Below are 22555 nucleotides of genomic sequence, written 5' to 3' on the forward strand. Positions count from 1 at the left end.
GTTATATAAAAACCAATAAAAATAAAAAACCACTCACCTGTATTTAAAGTAAGGTCATGTTAAGTCTGTAGTTAAAATAAGGTCATCACCTTTTTTAAATTTAAACACCCTGTTAAGATACACATCATTTACAAAATAAAACATATTTCATTACTTGACAGCATGACAAAATAAACTTCAGTAATTCTGAAAACAAATAAAAACAAATTACATCAGAGGGTTACTATTTATAAATAAAAGTTTATTCCATAATTATATTTTTTATGGTGATGATAGTTTAGAGGGTTTATAAAGATTTATTTCGAAATCCAGATTTGAAAACATGTGCACATCTGCAATACCTCATGCATTTTTAGGTTTCACCATCTCAATTGTAATTTTTAATCTGAGCTCTTCTATAAGTAACTTTGTTGTCCATAGTGCACTTCAAAACTAACATTTTATTTAAAAATATGCTTCTAAATTGCTTGTGGGTTTGCTTTTAAAAGTAATCTTTTCATTGATAAATCTTTAAATTTTAAAAATTGGCTAATATTGCTTGGGGGTTTGTAATTTTTTTTATTAATAAAAATTTTCTCTTTGATAAATAAATCTTTTTTATTTTTAAAATCGGCTAATATTGCTTGTAGGTTTGTTATTCTTTTTTTAATAATATACTTTTTTTCCTTTTTATAAATACATTTTTCATTTTTAAAGTTGGCTAAGGTTGCTTGTGGGTTTGTATTTTTTTTTTAAATCTTTGAAAAATTTTGTTTAATATTAATATGTTGTACAAAGTGAAGACTAAAAAGTAGAAAATGAAAATAGCAAAAAAATTTGCTCAAAAATATAATCTTTTTTGTTCTAAAAAGTAAAAAATAAACTTTTTAATTTAAATATAATAGTTCAGTAAACTAAAGATTGACAGGCATGTTTCTGTATAAATCTTGTGCACGCCTGTCAATCTTTAGTTACTGAACTATTAAATTTAAATTAATAAGTTTATTTTTTACTTTTTAGTACAAAAAAGATTATATTTTTGAGCAAATGTTTTTGCTATATTTTATTAATCATATTCTTTTTTTTTTTTTTTTTTAATATTGTTCTTGTTGAAAAATTTTTACATTTCTTAAAAAAATAATTATTATTAAAAGCAGAAAGATGGTCTTAAAAAGACCCCCTTTCTACTTTTAAAATAGGTAATGTTGGCACATTGAAGGTTTAAATCGTCAGCTTTCTTTTTTTAATTCTTTTTTTTTTTTTAATTCAATACAAAACAATTCTAAACTAGACTATCTATTGATATTATATATACATATTATAGATATTAGATACTATAGATATTATATATACATATATCCTTTTTCTTTACACAAACTCAACTTAGTTGTAAAAAAGTTTGAAAAGTAAAACTCTAAACCATAAACAACCTTTACCATTTACATAATTTTAAGTTTACATTAGTTTGATATATTTTCCTATAAAACGAGTGTTTTGTAGGAAACTTTTTCTCTCCATTAACTCTAAGCTTAAACAGGTGCCGTGAGTTCTGTGTCAAACATGCACAAATGAGTAACACCAATAAGTTTGTTATTGAAATAAAAATTGTAGAATAAAGTATCAAATTTTTGTGATCAAAGTTATAACATAATAAGTTATGCATATAGTTTTATCTACTATAGCGTATCATCAAATAATCAGATTGATAAAAGTTTACTAGTTTTGCTTATCTTTATAGCATACGGTTTTTTCAGAAAAAGAAGAAAAAAAAGAGTAATGAAAGAAAAGATTGCTTCCCCATCCTAAATCCTCAGTCAATGTAGCGACACTCCTTTGCGGCAGCAGGCAATAAGGTAGTTATTGTGTATACTGAAGCCCCCGGCAGCAGGCTATGTATGTACATATATATATAAATATATATAAATATATATATATATATACATATATATATATATATATATATATATATATATATATATATAATATATATATATATATATATATATATATATATATATAGTATGTATTGTTTGCAATCAGTTTTAGAAAGCTGGTTAATCACATAAAAGCAAAGTATAAAGTTTGTCCACAACTCATATCATAATATGGAGCTCAGGTGGATGAACAATGTGTTCAAGAAAAGTTTTTGGATCTTCTTCTAAGTATAGTAAATGAGGATTTATAAAATTTTTGTATTACTGCATTTTTAATCTTTTTTTTTTTTTACATTACATACATTTTGATTATAACATGATTCCATGGAGCCAACGTTCATAGTATTTACAAGCATATTTGTCAGAATGGCTTGAAATTCCAAAAGCACTGTTAGCACACTTTAGACCAAATGCTAGACTAAAATTAACTTCTTCAAGTTAATTTTAATTTAATATTAAATAATATTTTGAGACTGTTGTTATCCTCTGAAACCATCGCCACAATCACAAAAGTATAGAGCCTTTCACACCAGAATCTTCATATTTTGGATGAAGAATAATGATTTTTTGGATCATAAACATTAATTCTAACATTTAATAAGTTTTGACCACCTCTATAGATATATATGAGGTATTGATATTCTTACCATTGCTTTAAGAATATCAATACCTCATCCTCAATAATAAATTTGATAACTTCTGTTGTATTCTTTACATAAACTATATCTCCACAATAATCTGATTACCATCAAAAAATTCTGTTTTACATTTATATAAAGTATCTAATAGTTTCTTGCAATTCAGTCATTTTGATACTTATGTTTGATTCTATACAAGTAAGATTCCTGCGCAAAGTAGAACGTAATTTTTATTTTTAGAGAATTCTAATACATTTGATAGCTCCATAATAGTTTAGAATGAGATATGATTTACTTTCTTTATTTTAAACTTAATTTTATTTTCTCAAACTGCAACAGCGCACAGTGGAACAGACTGTGCCAAAATACTAAAAGATCAATGTCGGCATTGCATGGTGACAATTTGTCATAATGGTGAACACATGTTCATTAGAGGAAATATCTAGTTAAAAAAACATTAAATATTAATTTAAGCGTTATTTTATGCGGTTATTTACACGTTAGTTCAACATGTGTTCCAAAATGCCATTTTGCATTTTTAATTTATCAACTTTCTTACGGTACTATTGTTTTAAATTAACTTTATTGACTTTCATTAAAAAAATATATTATTTTAATTAACTACTTTTTGCAATAAAATAATTATAACAAAACATTGGTCTTCAGTTTATTGTCAGTTGATGAGAAATACTGAACATGTAAAAAAAATGTTTTGTACACAAAGAATACCTACAAAATATTTCAATGCTGTTATAATATGTAAGTTCTGTAAATATAAATCTAAAAAAGTTATTTTATGACAAATACATGTATTAAAAAGTAAAAAAAGTAATATTTTTGATGTTTACTCTGATAAAAGTTGTCTTGTCAATTAAAAATATTTTGTATTTTTCACCAAAATTTAATATTTTTTTAATTTTTTTTTATATTATATAATTACATGTTTATTACTTTATTTATGCATTTTATATATAAATATAGCTATTCTAATAAAAATAAAATAAAAAAATAATTTTAGCACAAAAAACTCTATTTTGTCCCACTGTGCAGCGAGAGGATTTCTGCTAGTAGACAACATGAACTGCTCTCCATTTAAAATATTTTTATGTTCCATATTACCTTTTAACAATCCAGATGTTACTTGTTCTGCATTTTTATATTTCTATATATTTTAACTCACTTATATATAGTATTGTGAACAGCTTTACTTTGCAAGAAAATCATGAGAAATTCCTCTACCTAAAATTATAAGAAAAAATTTTTTTATAATTATTTAAAATTAACTTGAAATTTTATTAGAAATAATACAAAATAATAACAATAACAATACATAAAACTCCAAATATTCCTATAGTTTGATGTCTAAATTTAATGTTTGTGGTAAAAACAGCTCTTGACAACTCTTTGTCTTTTAAAGTGACAAAATCAAGTTTGCTTTATGTGAAAACCATTAAATTTGATTGAAGAAACTAATTAAATTTTATTGGTTTTTAAAAAACCACAAAAACACAAATTTATACACAATAACGTTTTTTGTTTTTGTTTTTATGGTTTTGGCAGGGGCAGCAATCTTTGTTTTTATTGTTCTTTGTTTTTTTATTCTATTTCTGGAAACGTCATATGCTATAAAGATAGGAAAAACTAGTAACAATTTCTTATTTATATACACTGTAGTAGATACGTTTCTTCTGCAGTTGGAATTAACTACTGAAGGATAACCTTTAAGATAAAAATTGAAAATTAGATATTCTTAATATTTTTCACTTACTAAGGGTGTTAAAGATTTTGATCCTTTTGATTTTCTTTTGAATTTGAACTGGATACTATCTCTATCTGGAATTCCAACTTGTTTATCAGTTAAAATATAATTGTTTGAAATTTTTGTACAATTTTGTTAATTTTTTATTTTTTATTTTTTTGAATTTTTATAAAAGTTTATGTAAAAAAAAAATAATAATAATCAAAAAGAAGTTCAAACTGTTTGAATAATTTAGCTTCAACTTCAGTTTTCAATAGCAACAATTAACTTGAAATGTTACTATCATAAAAGAGCATATCTAATTGTTGATTTAAGTCTCACACTTTGATATCAAACTTTGTTTAAGTTTTTTTAAGACTGTTCTACATTTTATATAATAATTCTACATTTTCTTGTTTGGTCAACATTTTTGGAAGCAGGTTATATTTTTGATATATATTTTTTTGTTTGGTTAGCAGTTGCATAAATTGTTAAATATATTAATAATTTTAAAAACCATTAACTTACTGGCAAAGTTGTTCCATTATTTCTAATTTATTCCAATTATGTTACATATGGAAAAAGTATACAATAATTGTTATAATACAAGGACACTTGCAATATATTAGGGTATTATACTATTTTACACAAAAATCACCATTTGTGTTATTGTTATGACTCTTTTATTTGTTGCTGTGTTGTATTAAAAAATACGGTCTTGCTGTATTAAAAAATTGAATTCTTTAAAATTTAAATAAAAATGATTTATTGCAGGAAAACTTTTTTTTAATGCAGTTATTGATATTTTAAAACAATATTTTTTTATTGTTTGTTTATTTACTTATATATTGGATCTTTATAGTAATTGATTTTGGTAACTTTTTAAGAAGAAAATAATGAAATTCATTACTTATATATAATTAGTTAAAAACTTGTTATAGGAGATCCAATTGAGTTTCTTTCATGGTTTATAAATGCGTTGCATTTTACATTAAATGGAACAAAAAAATCAAAGAGTAGTGAGTTGTTAGCTTTTTATTTCAGTTTTTAATTAAACCCTTTTTTATATATGTATGAATTTGTCCTTTAGGTGTGATTTATAAAGCTTTTCGTGGTGAAATGAAGCAATTTTATAGAAAACTTCCAGCTACTGACGTTTGTTTAATTTGTTTATTTTAATTAAAATTATTTAAAGGGATAGTGGAGATAATCTTTTGAAGAATTTAGTTGATAAATATTTTTTCTTTCTATAAGAATATACTATACACTTTTAAAAACTTCTATTTACCTTGTTAACAATATCTAAATTGTCAGGATAAAGAAATTGAAAGAAAACTTTTAGAAAGTGAAGAATATAAAGGTATTTTTAAAATATCATTAATTTTAAGGAGTAATTTTCATTTACTTTTCTTTTTCTCTTTTTTTATAATTTTTGTTTTTCTAGAAAAGGAATCAGTATCACCATTTTTATATTTGACATTGGATGTCCCTGCGTCTCCTTTATTCAAGGTTTATTAAACGTTTTTATATTAACATTAAATGTTTCAGCTTTTCCTTTATTTAAAACTTATTAAAAAATTGTATATTTAAAATTGAATGTCTCTGTTTCTTTTTCATTCAAGGTTTGTTAAACATTTTAATTTATTTTAAGGGAGTTGTTAAACATTTTAAATAATTTTTAAGGAGTTATTAAACATTTTTAATAATTTTTAAGGAGTTATTCAACATTTTAATTCTATTAATTTTAAAAGTTAGATAATTTTTTTTTTTCATTTAGGATGAACTAGAACAAAATGCTATCCCCCAAGTTCCTCTAATTAATCTTTTGCAAAAGTTTAATGGACACCAAGAAAAAGTAATTGATTCATTTAAGGAAAAAAGAATCATATAAGGAAATAATAAATTTTTAATTCTATTCAAATTTTAATGTATTGAACAATATTTTTAAAAAAGAAGACACATCATTGGTTTAATAATTTGATCTCGTTATTTAATATTAATTTTTTTTTAGGAATACAAAACATATAATGAAATATCTGTAAAGAAGTTTATACTCACCAAGCTTCCTAAATACTTGATCCTTTTTATTAAGGTTTTATACCTTTTATGTAATATCAGCTTTTTTTCTCAATTCTGTTTTAAATTCTCAAAATTTTGGTTTATTTAAACTAAATAGATTAAAATGAGGTCAAATGGAATAGTTAAGGATTTTATTTACTTGTTTTTTTACGGAAAAAAGATTCAATTTTTTTTTTTTTTTAATTTGTAGAGAATATTGAGTTTTATTTAAATACATAAAAATCAAATTATTTTTTTTTTAAGTTTTTTATGAAACTTTATTTGATTAAAAAAAAAGTTTATTTCATTTTACACTGACATTCGGGGTAGAATGAAATACGCATATATATGTGTAATTAAATCAACACTTAATTAAAAAAATAAAAAGCAATCAATAAAAACAATTAAAGAAACAATAACAATTAAAAAATTAATCAAATAAATTTTTTTATTTATTCTTGTGATGATGTTAAGTTTAGAGGTACTAGAGGTGCTAGAGGTTAAGTTAAGTTTTCAGTTGGGCGGCACTTTTTGGTGCAATAAAACTTTGCACCTTTAATGTATCGCTTTGGTATACAATTTTCACACTGGTACCATTCCATATTTTGACTTGCTGAAGCTTTGCCAAAAAATTTTCGGCACTTTTTACACTTAAATTTGTTTGCAGTTAATATTTTCGTTGGACTTGCTGCTGTTTGTTGCTTGGTTTATTTGCTGTTTGTCATTAAAGCTGAGCTTATTTTTGTTTTTTAGCTTGCTTTGCTTCTTTTTTGCTCTCAGCATCTTTTAACCTTTCAAGTATTTCAGGTTTGTTGATACACTCCCCTTTGAATCTTGGCGCATCTACATTTTTTCTTTTTTGTGTGTCAATGTGTTGGATACGAAATATTTGTTGAAAAGCTGCTGCAAGTGATTGGGTTGATTGCAGTTGTTTTTCAACCTCTTTTTGAATTTCCTTTTGATTAGCCGGAGTTACTACAACATTGAAGGTTGTTTGCAGACAATGTGACCTTTGAGGTGGCTTTGGAGCTGAAGCTATGTGACATATGCTGATGCTAGATGTTGGTGTAGATTCAGAGGGCAGTGGCTGAGGTAGTGTAGTTCTTGGTGCTAGTATTGGTGATGGTACTATCATAGATTCTGGTTGTTGAGATGATGAAGGCTCAGGTTCAGATGATGGCGTTTCAAACGTATTAGCAATTTGCATCTTTGACTGATTGATTTTATTGATGTTGAGTGGAAACAAGCCAGTATTCTGAAACTTAGTGACTATTTGGGTATGTGTAAAACTTCACCAGAGCTGAAAAGTTTTTTTCGCAGGTGACTAAAACATTTTTTTGATAAGTTGCTGAACTTTGTCTCTGCATAAAACTGTTGAAGTAATTTGCGCCAAACCCTTTTGGCAAGGGAATAAACACTGACATCTAGTGGCTGCAGAATATGTGACGAGTTAGCTAGCAAGCAAATTAACGATATTGTATTCGATGCAACTAAGTATGACTCAATAAGTGACACGTGTCACTTGTCAATCTTCGACTAAAATATGAATACCTAAAATTAGATAACTATAATTAGATTGATGTAATCTTTTGTGAATGTAAAATTAGATAAAAATAATTAGATAACTAAAGTTAGATTGAACTAATTGCCTGGAGTTTTCTTAATGGCAGGAACATATATGTTAGTGAGCCACTGCACAAATTGCTTATCTTCCATCCGTCCGGATGGAGATATAACATATATGGTATCATTTAGACCACTTAAACACCAATCTCTTTACAGACGTTTTTTTGATTTAAAGATAATGTATGGAGCAAAACGATTACCAGCAGCATTAATGCAATTTCCAACTGTATAATGGATTTTTTCATTGTTGCCAACCAGTTTCAATGGTTGTTTTGCACCATGCCAGCAAACTATATTTTGCTCAACTTGATCACCAGAGAAGCTAATTTCATCAAAATTCCACAAATGACACAGAGTGTTTTCATTGATACCTGCTAAGTTGAATTCTCTTTGCAGTGTGTTGAAATGCTTTGCTACTATTTCTTGCGTGCAATAAGCGGCTCTGAGTGATGAAATATTGCCTATGGCTCTGATGCTCAACCTATGACTCCACCGGTTTATGAAAAGGTTATACCAATCTCTTCCTGGTGCACCATTAGGAAAGAAATGAGATTGACCTTGGTGTTGCAAATAATCGATAACTAGTGTGATGATGTTATTGAAAGTTTTACCAAAGCACCGATCAGATAATTTGATGAGCATATCTACCAAAACTGATTCGAGTTGTTTTAACAATCTTGCCCTTGAACCACTACCAATTGTTTCACCTATGCCTTGGACACGTCTGTGAAGAGTTGCTACTGGTATGCTGAATGATTTAGCAGATTTGTTAAGCTAAAATTCACCGCTTTGTACTTTAACCACCGCAAGCACGACTTGCTCTTTGGTGTATAGTTTTTCTTTTTTCTTTGCATGCAAGTTGGTTCAAGGCATATTTTATATGTCTTGAACCAACTAAATATAAATTTTAAATGGATTATTGTTAAATCTATAAATATATTTAACAATAATCCATTTGAAATTTATGCACAAAATTTATAGAGATAGCTTGGTGACTTGAGACTTAATTCATTAATTCATTTAACCACATTTAACAAGAAAGTAACTAGCGTATTTCATTTATTCATTAGAATCATTTTATAAAAGCAGTCAGTAAAAGTCATTCATTTAAATTCAGAAAAACTTCATCGAAAAAATTTTTTTATCACAAAAAATTTATAGTTGGAAATTTATTGGTTACTTGAGATATAATAAAAAGAGCAGCATTTAAGAAGTGAGCTATTGCCTCACTTTTTATTTTTTCATTCAAACCCACAATTTTCCTTTTCCATTTTTAATCATAACTTTTTTTTCTAAATAGCAAATTTAATTTTGAAAAACGATTCTTGATCAGCGTAATAAGTTATACCAGTAAACTTTTTAAGATCAATGATATCAAATTTAACTTCCAAGAGTTTTAAGTTCAAATTTCAAAATAATAAAAAAAAATCTTATTACGCATACAAAAAATTATAACAAATTTTTTTTCTTCAAAAATAAAATTTGATATCATCTAACTCAGAAAAAGTATTCTCTACAACGTGATTTAAAAATATTTGCAAAAAGATTATCCAATAATTAAGAGCAAAAAAATAAACATAACTATTTCATTCTACAATCAATTTACTCTATTTTACTCTATTGCTTATTAAAAGTTTTTTTCTTTTTTTCTTATGTTTTTTTTAATTTAGAGATTCAATAACAACACGTTCTTTGTGGAAAAAAATCCAACTGTTGTAAATTTTCCGGTTAAGTGAGTTTTTAAATTTTTTTCTCCAAATCATATAGAAATGAAAAATTCAACTGTTGTATATTTTCTTAGTGAGTATTCAATTTGGTTAATGGGTACGAAAGATTAAAAAAACCTTGAAAGTAACAATTTTTTATTTTATTAGTATATATATTTTTTTAATTAATAAAAAATTTTAGAGGATTGGATATGAAAGAATTTTTGTTAGATGACAAAGTGGTCCTTGAAAATAACAAGGATACCTGTTACGATCTTATAGCTAATATTTCTCATGACGGGGAACCAGGTCAGGAAACTGTTTAGATTTTTTTTTTTTTTTTTTCAATTTTAATGTTGCACAAATGTATTTTTGTAATTGTTTTTTTTTTAGTATTTCAGTTTATCTTTAAAATCTTTTTTATTTTGTTAGGATCTGGAAAGGGAACATATCGTGTTCATGTCCATCATAAGGTTTTATTTATTTAATCATTTTCTATAATTCAAACTTAACTATCACTTAAGATGTATAAACAGAAAAAAAGTACCAAAATACACTTAATATTTTTTTTTAATTTACCATTGGTATGTTCAAAATCATTTGACAGTATCAAATTAAATTGTCAAATATTTAAAATTGGTTAATATAAAATCAAACTAAGTGCCCTGCCATGGGCAAATTTTTCTATTTTTCTTCAAAAATATGTCTTTAATTTCGGCAAATGTGTGTCAAATCCATGAACTTTGTTTCACCTACATAAAATTTTCCACATGAACACTCCAGTTTGTCTAGTAATTTAGGTTTTTAAGTATTGAAAGAAATAAAATGACACTCTTATAGTCATACTATCAAGTTGAAAGTATTGAAAGTCATTTGCTTGTTATATAAAATTTTTACAGTAATAAAGTGACTTTTTGAAACTCTGCATCAGGAATGCAGAGTCCCAAAAAGACTCCCACTTATATATTTCTATTTTTTTTTTGTGGTCTCTGGTATCAAGAATTTTTGAAAATTCGTGAGATTTAATCATTTGGAACTTATTGTTTTTAAGCTCGAAGTCCTGTAGTCCTTGCCGCCATTATACCTAAGGACTCCAGTATAAAAATTGATTGTTCCTCTTACATGAAAATCTTTCTTTTCTTTTTCCCAGTAGTAGTCCATAAGCTTTTTTATATTTTTAGAGCTTCTGGATACCAAAAACTAGGAAGAAATATTTTTTTTGACTTTCAAATCTAGAGTCCTGAAGAAAAAAAATATATATATAAATTATGTTAGCGTATTCTACAAATAGAGTGCTCAATGTTCTTAAAAAACAGAGCAATAATAATTTAGTAAAAACACTTATCTAATTTTTAGTTGTCTTCAACAGCATGTTTAACCATCAGTAGGTTCATCAGGAAGAATGTCTAAACATCTTCGTCTAATTAAACATTGCAGAAAAACTTTACTCTATATTAATAACAAGATCTGGAAGAAAAAACCACGCAGGAATGCTTTGATGTAACAATGGGAAGTTACAACGGAGCAGAAATTTGTGAATTTGTAGGCTTGTATATTTTAAATTCCCTAGCTAAAATAGTTCATTTTAATAAATTAGACTTGTATCACGATGATGGTTTAATAATAATGCAATAAAATCAGGGCCAACTTGACAGAACCAGAAAAAATATTTTAAAAATTTTCAAAAACTTTGGCTTCCAAATTGAAATAAACTTTGATTTAAAAATTGTGAATTTTCTTGATGTCACGTTTAACCTCCTGGAAAATTCTTATAGGCCTTATAAAAAACCTATTGATGAATTATCCTATATTAATATAAATTCAAATAATCCCCCACTAATTTTAAAACAAATTTTTATTTCAATTAACAATAGACCAAACCAAATATTTTTAACTCTTCCAAACGCGTGTATGAAGATGCTCTTTAAAAAAGCGGATTTAAAAATTTCAAGCTTAAATTTGAAACGAAAACTGCAAAAAAGCGAAATAGAAATAGAAATATGATTTGGTTGAACAGTACAGTACGCTCCGTACAGCGAAAATGTTTCAACAAATATTGGAAAAGCGTTTTTAAAATTACTTTTTATTTTTGAAAAAAATGTTGTTTCTTCTAAGAATGTACCTGATAAACAACATATTGGCATAACAATATGTTGTTTATCAGGTACATTCTTGGGTGAATGGAAAAAATGTTTTGCCAATCATAAGCAAGCTTTTAAAAATAAAAAGTATTCAAAAGACACCACGCTTTCAAAATATATATGGGTATTAAAGGATAAAAATATTGATGATTTTATACTGAATCGGTCCATCCTTAAAACAGCGCCTGCATATAGCAATATTTCCAAAAAATGTATACTATGCCTACAAGAAAAATTTGAAATAATTACACATGCAAACCAAGAAAGTTTATTGAACAAAAAGTCAGAATTAATTTTTAAATACAGGCAGAAAAATAAGTTTTTCCTAAAAAACTATAAAAATAAATGAGCTCAAACAATAGTTACATTAAATCCCCTTTAAAAAAATATATTTTTTAAAAAGCATAAGTAATCATTTCTAAACAATTTATTTTATAATAGTGTCAGCAAATTCCACAAATGTGTGAAAATTTACAGTAGTTAAGTCATTTGCCACTTCCTGTAATTTAACTTTTGGTATAAATTGAAGTTTTATTAATTTGATCATTCATTTCTGATGAGTGTTTTTTGATGAAACACAGTGTTAAATGAAAAAAAAGTGATTTTCTACTAATTTATATATATATATATATATATATATATATATATATATATTCATATATATATATATATTCATATATATATATATAGGGTAAGGCAGGGTGAATTTGTCACAGAGCAAATCCGTGACAAATTCACCCTGCAACTCAGCTTATACAAATTCACTATGCAACTCAGCTTTTAAATAATAATGACTAAAACCTAAGAAATCTATTTACTAGGTTTTGTCAAAACTTTTTCAACTAATATTTGTAGAATATTATTAGATAAATGTTTTATATATTTAGCTTCGATTATCCTCTAAATATTGCAAGTAAACATTGAAGTTGAAAAAATATTTTTCTGCTTAAATGCCAATCATTGAAAAATAATCAAAATACGCAATGTTTTGAAAACAAAGTATATATTTTTTGATTGATCGATGTCAGTATTTTTAAAATAGCAATTTAAGTTACTATGTTTATTAGCAAAATTAACTTTGTCAATAAAAAAAAGATAATACTGAAATTAAATTAGGTTGTTTCATCACATAAATTTTTAAACTACCAAGCGCTGTTTGAAAGTAAATCAAATGGTGCTTAAAATGCACTTTAAAGCTTTAGATTTTATTTATAAGAGAAAGGCTTTTCAGAGTATATTAATTTACAGTTCGCTTTTTAACTTTTTGAAGTTTTAATTATAAAAGCGACTTTGATGTAAACATGTAAAGAATCTTATTTTAATGTATAGTCTGAAAGGTATATATAATAAATATATAAAATATACATATTATATACTTTTTATACATATTTATTATATGTATTAATATTAAATATTGTTAAAATACTATTGAAATTTTATTAAATATTATTAGAATAGTTAATATTTAAAAAATGTGTATAGTACTTTTTACTACAAATATTATACATAGTAAATAGTAAGTATATAGTATAAAATGTGTGTTTAGTATAAAATATACATCATAAGTATTTGTTATAGTATTTATTATAGATATATGTATTATTCATAGAAAAATATAGAGCACTTATTATATACATATATATATATATATATATATATACATACCAATATAAAAAATATAAGAATAATATGTTTTTATATATAATAATAAAATAACAAATATGCATATGTATGTATTGTAGATATACATAAGTATGTATGTTAAATTTTTTGACTATTTTATATATATATATATTTTTTTAAATAAAATTTTATAATGATGTACTTAATTTTAAATAACAGTGGATTTTAATGACATTAATTTTCATTTTAAAATTTATAGATGGTACGTAATTATAAACCAAAGCAACAAAAAAATTATAATGCAGAAATTATTCAGGCTGCTCTGCAAACCATTACAGATGGATAAACTATATCAACTGCAGCAAAACTATTTAATATTCCACGTACAATGATGATTGATTACCGAGAAAACATCAAACACATTCTATAAGTGGTAAAACAATTTTTTTTTTAAACCAGAAGAAACTCTTGTTCAAAAACTGCTTTATATGGCCGATAGAGGGTTTCCTCTCACAATAATGCGGTTAAGATCTGCTGCTTATTTTCATGCCAAAAGCTTGTGTAGATGTCATTTATTACACAAGTCCTTTCCAAAAAGTTGGCATAATAAATGTTTTGCATCACATGATTGGTTTCTCTCATTCCAAAAAAGGCATACTCAGATGACACTGAGAATTCCTGAAGGGCTTTATTGAGCAAGAGCAGAAGCATTTAATGATAATCATGTTCAAACATTAAAGGGCTCTCGTGAGGTACAAAATTTAATATTGGTGAACATGGCACAATAACAACATAACTGGCCACTGTCAATGCAGCATGAGACAGCTTACCGCCATTTTTCATATTTAAGAGAACAAAAGTTCCAGATGCATCTAAATTTTCTTTGGGTACAAAAGTACATTGCAGTAAAAGCGTAAATATATTAATCAAGAGATTTTTATTGACTATTTACATCATTTGGTGTGTTTTGTTGTCATGAGTTTTGTACAAAAGTGAATGGGAAAAAGTATTGTTATTTTCGGATGGCCACAAAAGTCATGTGACTATTGAAGCAATTGAATTAGCAATAGAGGATATTGAAATAATATGGATTCCACTTCATAGTACACATCGCCTTCAACCACTTGACACATGTGTTAATAAAGCAGTTAAACATGTGGTATGAGGCCTTGTCTAATTACTTAGCTGAAAATGATGCTATTTCTTTGCCTTGTTGTAACTTTCACATTATTTTTAACAAAATATGGCCTAACATACTTACAAAAAGAGGATTGATTGTTAATGCATTTTACCATTGCGGTTCGCATCCCCTAAGAAACCCAGTGAAAGACTTCGAATATAAAAAAAACAGAGGTTTTTAATAAAGCAACAATTCACCAGAGAGACCCAAATTTATCTATTTCAAAGACTGTTGTATCTTCTCTGGAAAAAAAAGCAAACCTACTCATTCAAAACGCCACATTGCTCTTATTACATCACCAGATAATGTTAATAATCTGGTGATGGCATCCTTTACTTTCTATCAAAAATACTCAAATTATTTAATCTTGTTCATCTATTAAATTGTCCATTTGTCTGGAATCATAAACAAGTAAACCTCCCTTTGTCATTGTCTAATTTTTTTACCACTAAAAGAAGTTCTTATTATTACCTTCGACCTTTTAGTAACTTTAAATTATCTATCCCAATCCGCTGTTTGGTAAAATATGATGATAATTACAAACCAATGCGTAAAATCGTAGAATAATGTACCTTTTCATTTTCAATCACTCAACTCTATTTCACAATTTAAAAGCCGTCTTTTTGACTATTTGATAAAAAAATAATCTAATTAAAATATTAGGCTTATAATAGATTGTTATTACTTTTTGTTATTATTGTTATTTGTGTATTAAATAGTATTGTTGATATTATTATAATCCTCGTCGTTTAATTTACTTTATTATTATTATATGATTGCTATTATTATTTAATTGGTGTTTACCTTAGATTAGTATTCATATTATTAGTAAAGAACCATGAATGTAAACTTTTTTATTATTATTATTTCAGTTTATAAAGGAGCCTCCTGCTAAAAAGGCTGCTAAAAAAGCTTCCTGCTAAAAAGGCTGCTATAAAAGAGCCTCCTGCTAAAATGGCTGCAATAAAAAATGTGGTCAGTGTTAAACAGAAGTCAAAAAAGGATCATGATAAATAAGTCAAAACCAAATCAAAGGAGACTTTTTTTTCAGCTTGTGTATATATATATTTATTTTATTTATTTTCAATTAGTGTTTATGTATATGTGTGTGTATATATATATATATATATATATATATATATATATATATATATATATATATATATATATATATATATACATATATACATATATACAATTAACAAAATCTCAAGTATTAGGAAAAAGAAACAAAATATGTAACTTTTTAACAAATAAAAAAACATATTGTTCAGAAAAAGGAGCAATTATATCTTTTCAACAAAATTTGTTTAAAAACAATGCAATACAAATTCTTATCAATAAAAAAGAAGAAAAAAATTTTTTTTTTAATAAAACATTTAACAAAATTAAATTTTATTATTTATAATTATATATATACAATACATATACAATACATATATATATATATATATATATATATATATATATATATATATATATATATATATATATATATATTTGTATATATATATGTATATATATATATATTTGAATATATATATATATATATATATATATATATATATATATATATATATATATATATATATATATATATATATATATATATATTTGTATATATATATGTGTGTATATATATATATATATTTGTATATATATATATATATATATATATATATATATATATATGTATATATATATATATATATATATATATATATATATATATATTTAAGTTTCACCATTGTTGGATCATCAGGAAGAGTCAATGATCCAGCAATGGTGAAACTTAAAGTAGAAGATAACAGTTTGATAAGTGTTTTTTACTAATTTATTATTGCTCTGTTCTTTAATAACATTGAACACTCTATTTGTAAAATACACTAACATAATTTACATATATATATATATGTATATATATATATATATATATACATATATATATATATATATATATATATATATATATATATATATATATATATATATATATATATATATATATATATATATATATATATATATATATATATATATATGCAAAATATTATATGTACACAAAATAAGAAAACAAAATATAAAAAGAAAAATATATATTTACAAAAAACATTTAAATTATAGTTGTAATGTAATGTTTCTCTCTCCTCTCTCCATATTTTGCTTTCTAAGTGGGTTACTCACCTATTAAAAGGAGGTGGAATTTGCGACAAAATTGGGCCCATTTATAGGATGCGGGCCCTCTTTTCATTCTGCAATATGCTTAATAACCATTGAAGAATAAATCTAAAAATAAATTATAAGTGAAAAAAGCAATCATGATATGATAAAAGAAGTAATGACATAACACTACAAATCAATTTATCTGTTGCTGTTGTTAATACTGTTACTGCCATTGCTACTGCAAAATTGATTAATCTAAAATAACACTTAAATTTTTAAAAGATGGAATTCAATTTACTTGCATGTGCATTGTCGAGGTCATATTTGGAGTCCTTTGTTACCGCTTAGGTTTATTAATAGCGATGACTATTCTTTTATGTGCTTTTATATGCTTTCGTTAAGTATCACTTCACTCTATCACTCTTTGTTCTATATCACTCTCCTTCATCTCAAGATTGCACTCGATGTTATTTCTGATCAAATTGACCAAGTCCTCTCTCTTTATCCATCAGCCAATATCATTGTTGTTGGTGACTTTAATGCTCATCACACTGAATGGCTTGGCTCTAGTGTCAGTGACTCTGCAGGCGTTAAGGCCCACAACTTTTGTCTTTCTCAATTTCTGACTCAAATAGTCAACTTTCCAACTTGCTTTCCAGACAACTCGAATCATTTACCTTCTCTACTCGACTTATGTCTTGTTTCTGATCCTAGTCAGTGCTCAGTTTCTTCACATTTACCCTTAGGTGCGTCTGATCAGGGTTTGATCTCTCTATTATCTCATTCCTTTTCATCATCAGAATCTCTCTATTATTCTTTTCATCAATCTTACAGGCAAATCTGTTATTCCACCTCACCATTAGTCCATTGCTTGACTTTCTTATCACTCTAGCTTCTGTATCCAAAGTAATTTCCTGTTTAGACTCTTCTACAGCTTGTGGTCTGGACAACATACCTGTTATAGTCTTGCAGAAGTGTTCTCCGGAGCTGTCATCTGTACTTCCAAAACTATTTAACAGGTGCTCATCAGAATCTTGTTTTCCAGCCTGCTGGAAAGCGGCATCTGTTATCCCTATTTTCAAAAAATTTAGAGAGCAATCTGACTAGTCTAACTACGGTCTCATTAGTCTTCTTACTATCATGAGCAAGATAGTATTGATTGAGCAAGATAGATTTTGAGTCTTTAATTAACAAACACCTAATCTCTCATCTTAAATCTAATAACTTACTTTCTGATCATCAATATGGATTTTGATCTTCTCGTTTTACTGCTGATTTGTTTATGGTAATAACTGATAGATTTTATTGGGCATTAGATAGATGTGTAGAGGCTAAGGCCATTGCTCTTGACATTTCTAAAGTTTTTGATAAAGTTTGGCATGCTGCTCTTCTCCATAAGCTCTCTTCCTTTGGGGCCCTGTCCTTGGCTAAAAATGAGTATATTATAAGATTTAGCAGGGTTTGATAGCCGGGGCTAACAACTCCCTGCTAAATAACAATGTATTATAATTTTATACTATTTATTAAATACTGGCATACATTTATATATTTTTAAACTCCAATTTACTTTTGTAATTAACCACTATTAAGTTATGAGTCACTTTAAAATAGAGAATAAGTTTAAAAACAAGGAAACATATAACTGAAGACTTAAAAAGTTGTAAGTTGTATAAAAAAGAAAAACATGGCCAAGAGTTGTAAGGTTTTTTTGCTGTGCAAGGTAAAAAACTGGATTAATAAAAGTTTTTATAGCATGAAGGGACAGATACAGTAAAAGTATGCAACTTGTTGAGTAAATAACCAAGCAAGAATGAGTTTTGGTTTATCCTTATAGAGATAATAGCTTGTTTGGGCATTGACCATGATTGTAATTGTAGAAAAAAGAAAGAAATGCAACCTTACAACAATGGGAGAATGGCTCAAGCTTGGCAGATAAAGCAGGTCTGGTTACATTTACAATTTGTTTTTAGACATTGTCTAAGAGTAAGAGGGTTGTTATTCATCAATATAGGAATGCCAACAATATGGAACCGCTTATTTAGAAGTTAATTAAAAGTTTAGCAAAAATTGAAAAGAGTTCTGGAGAACACTTTTTTAAGACTATGATGGAAATCTATTCTGGAGCACAAACTGTAGAAGTGTTTAATTGAAAATTAACTTTAACATTGAAAGCCAGAGTGATTTCGATGTTTAACAATCAGTTAATCTGTTTAACTGTCAGGAAGAGTATGGCCTATATTCAATAGTCATAGAGTTCAATAGTTCAATAGAGTATGGCCTATATTCAATAAGTTAATAATAATAAAGTTACAATAGAGTATGGCCTATATTCAATAGTTCAATAGAGTATGGTCTATATTCAATAGTCATAGAGTTCAATAGTTCAATAGAGTATGGCCTATATTCAATAAGTTAATAATAATAAAGTTACAATAGAGTATGGCCTATATTCAATAGTTCAATAGAGTATGGCCTATATTCAATAGTCAAACTAGAGTATGATTTCTTTGCAAATAACTGCTTCATTCTGTGGAGAAGTATAAAGATCAGACCCATGAATTAGAGATTAAATGTTAAACTTACTTTAGTTAATAATGTTATTGAAGACTAACCAAAAGTCTCTAGAACCTAACATCTGAGATAAAAAACAAGATTTAGTAAAATGAGAATAACAGAGCTGAACATCACACAGGACTTTTATGCATTGGTTTCTTGCAATAATAAATTAACATTTGTTCTTAAGAGAGATGTTCTTGTAAAAAAGATGAAAAATATGATTAATGTTTAATAAAGCAACTGCTCAAGATAGTGAAAAATGTGGAGTAGAAAGAGGCTCCCGTGTCACTTACTGTTCTTTATATCCTGTAACTTCAAGGGTTTCCTAAAAGGTTTTTTGGCCTATACTCTTTTTAGTTGACATTATTGATATTCCTGAAATTCTCACATCTATGGTGGCATTGTTCGCTGATGATATTACCATTTGTTCTTGTCTTGATAAGAAGCCAGCACTCTCTGATTTCTTGGAGGGGGCATTTGAGCTTGAAAAGGATCTCACTTCTGCTACAGCATGGGACTCTTATGGCTGGTGAACTTTAACTCAGATAAATCTCATTTTTTTCCGTATATCATTATCGTAATATTGTAGATCTTTCTATATTTATGAACGGTAATGTGATTGATAAGTTATCTACCCTTCATCTTCTATGATTAACTCTTACTTCTGGTCTTTCTTATATCAATATATCAAATCAATTACAAAATTAGTATCCACCAAGGTTGCATCTCTTTATGGTGCTTGTCTTTATCTTACTCAGGATTCTATTCTTTATCTTTTTAAATCTTAAATTTGTTCTTGTATGGAATACTGTTGCCATATCTGGGGTGGATTTTTCAATGGTTTCCTTTCTTTTTTAGACAAGGTGCAAAAATGCATGGTAAACATAGTTGGACCTGCTTTTGCAGCCAACCTCCAATCATTATCACATCATCATAATGTTGCTTCTCTTTCTCTTTTTTATAAATACTATAATGGGCACTGCTTTAAAGAGCTAGCATGCCATCTACTAAAATTCAGTCTCCTGTAACCTGTCATTCTATTAAGTCTCATCCTTTTACTGTGAATGTTCCTAAATTCTCCAAAAATTCTTATTTGTCTAGTTTTTTTCTTCAAAAATCAGTTCTTTGGAATTTGCTTCCTTTAATTTGTGTTCTAGATTCATATAATTTGTAATCTTTTAAGTCGTCTGTCAATTTTTAGCTTGCTCTATATACTTCTTTTTTTTTCTTCCAGTTACTTTCAGCTCTAATAGTAATTGCTTGCAGCCTTATTGGAAATAAAGATGTTCAAAAAGAAAATAAGAAAAAAAAATCTTATTACTTAAATCGCTACTAATACCATTAGTAATTAGTGATCATTTCCACCATGGTTTAACACATTATCTACACAAAATTATCAATAATATAAAATCATATATTATTGGTAATTTTGTGTAGATAATGTGTTATTAAAAAATTCTATATTCTATATCTATAAAAAATATCTATAAATCATATAAAAAACATCTATAAAAAGACTGAGATTAATTAATTACATTAATCATTTTAGTTTTAAAAAAAAAAAAAACATAATAAAATTTATCCATTAATAAATTGCATGGACTGGTTTTCTGATTAGGTCAAATTATCATATATTAGATATAATAAAAAAATATAGAAAATAGTTTAACTATTTTAACTTAAAGATCTAAGATATGAATCTTAACTGTAAAAGTTAGTTACTGTAAGACATTAGAATCATGATTCAACCTAGATATAATGGAAATAAAGAAGTAAAGAAAATTTAACCAAGTTTTTTAATTTACCAACCAAAATTTTTAAATTTAAATTAAAAATTTTGGAAATAAAGAAGTAAAATTTAAAAATTCACCAATATAATAGGTAATAAAAAGAAAAATCAACTTACTGATGACTTTACTAGTGGTGCCATTTGTTTCAATTAACTATAATTATAAAACCCAACTTAAAATGAGTGACAAATCTTTTATAATAAATAACAAAATCACATAAAATTTTTATACCATCAAATGAAACTTTTTCATTGAAATATTAATTCAAAAAAATTTGTAATTTGATTAAAAATATTGATTACAAAAACTATAATGCATTTAAAATGTAACATGCAGCTTAATATTTTCATTATCTTCATATCTAAATAGAAAAATACAAACTGCAACTTTACAACACCTTAGTAACTAATTAAACAAGTTTTGTTTTAAAACACTGCTTAGGTAACCGTATAACTTCATAGTATCAAGATGATATAGATATAGTATAGATAAACACAAATTATTAAACTAAAAATAAAGATAAATTATAAATTTAAACCTTTTAAAACATATAAGCTGTGACATAAAAACAAATTATAATATTGCTATTTGATTTTAAACATTTTGAATTTAAAAAAAATGTTTAAATTGAAACAAAACAAAAAAAGAAGCTCATTTAAAGTTTTTTAAAAGTTTGTTAGTAAAATAAACTTTATAAAACCTGTAATCCTTTAATAGGTACGCGTAAATCCGATCTTAACGGAACTTCTTCAACCAAATTTTGTGTCACACTTTGTTCAGTATTTTTCAAAGTGGCATAGCATGAAAATGTTTTGCTGCGTTATTTTTTTAGAAATTTTTTATCAACATAGATTTTTTTTGAATGAATAGTTTAACTTTAATTCTGCATATCTATTTTGTAAAATTTTGTTTATAATGAATTTAGTGTTGTTTAAAAGGTTGTTCGTGCATCAGGTATGTATTAAAGGAATTCTGAGAAATTTTCTTTAAAAAAAACCTCGATTTTGAATATATTAGAGGGTGTTATAGACGCCCTTCTAACGCCTTGCATACTTTATGTATCTTTATTCTACTTTTTAAGACCTGTCTATTGATACCAAGTCTTGAGAATTTTGATAAGAATTGACAAAGTAATGATATTTAAAGTTAAAAAAAACTCTTGACAAAGTAATGATATTTAAAGTTAAAAAAAAATGTTAGTTTAGTATGATTACAATTGTAATACATCTTCTACAAAATAGAAAATGTTTCATTACCTAGCATTTTGAAAATATAAACTACAGTAATTCTGAAAACAGATTTAAAAAAGTACAAAAGTTACATACTATTTATAAACAAATGTATATTCTATGATTATATTGTTTATGATAATGATAATTTAGAGAAATATTGAAGATCAGCTTTAAAGATAGCTTTAGCGATT

The 22555-nt window shown here is 26.0% G+C and overlaps 1 protein-coding gene across 1 annotated transcript in view; it reads left to right on the plus strand.

The window, feature by feature from the left end:
- The window catches only part of LOC136090318 (ubiquitin carboxyl-terminal hydrolase 39-like), a 52903-nt gene that overhangs the window by 22287 nt on the left and 8061 nt on the right, over positions 1–22555 (plus strand). The window contains exons 7-15 of the mRNA XM_065816778.1: positions 5231–5308; positions 5380–5444; positions 5604–5649; positions 5734–5798; positions 6067–6144; positions 6301–6381; positions 9644–9705; positions 9882–9988; positions 10112–10152. Of these exons, the coding sequence (XP_065672850.1) occupies positions 5231–5308; positions 5380–5444; positions 5604–5649; positions 5734–5798; positions 6067–6144; positions 6301–6381; positions 9644–9705; positions 9882–9988; positions 10112–10152 (623 nt within the window). The remainder of the gene's footprint in view (positions 1–5230; positions 5309–5379; positions 5445–5603; positions 5650–5733; positions 5799–6066; positions 6145–6300; positions 6382–9643; positions 9706–9881; positions 9989–10111; positions 10153–22555) is intronic.

Source organism: Hydra vulgaris, chromosome 13 (genome assembly GCF_038396675.1).
Source record: "Hydra vulgaris chromosome 13, alternate assembly HydraT2T_AEP".
Lineage (NCBI taxonomy): Eukaryota > Metazoa > Cnidaria > Hydrozoa > Anthoathecata > Hydridae > Hydra > Hydra vulgaris.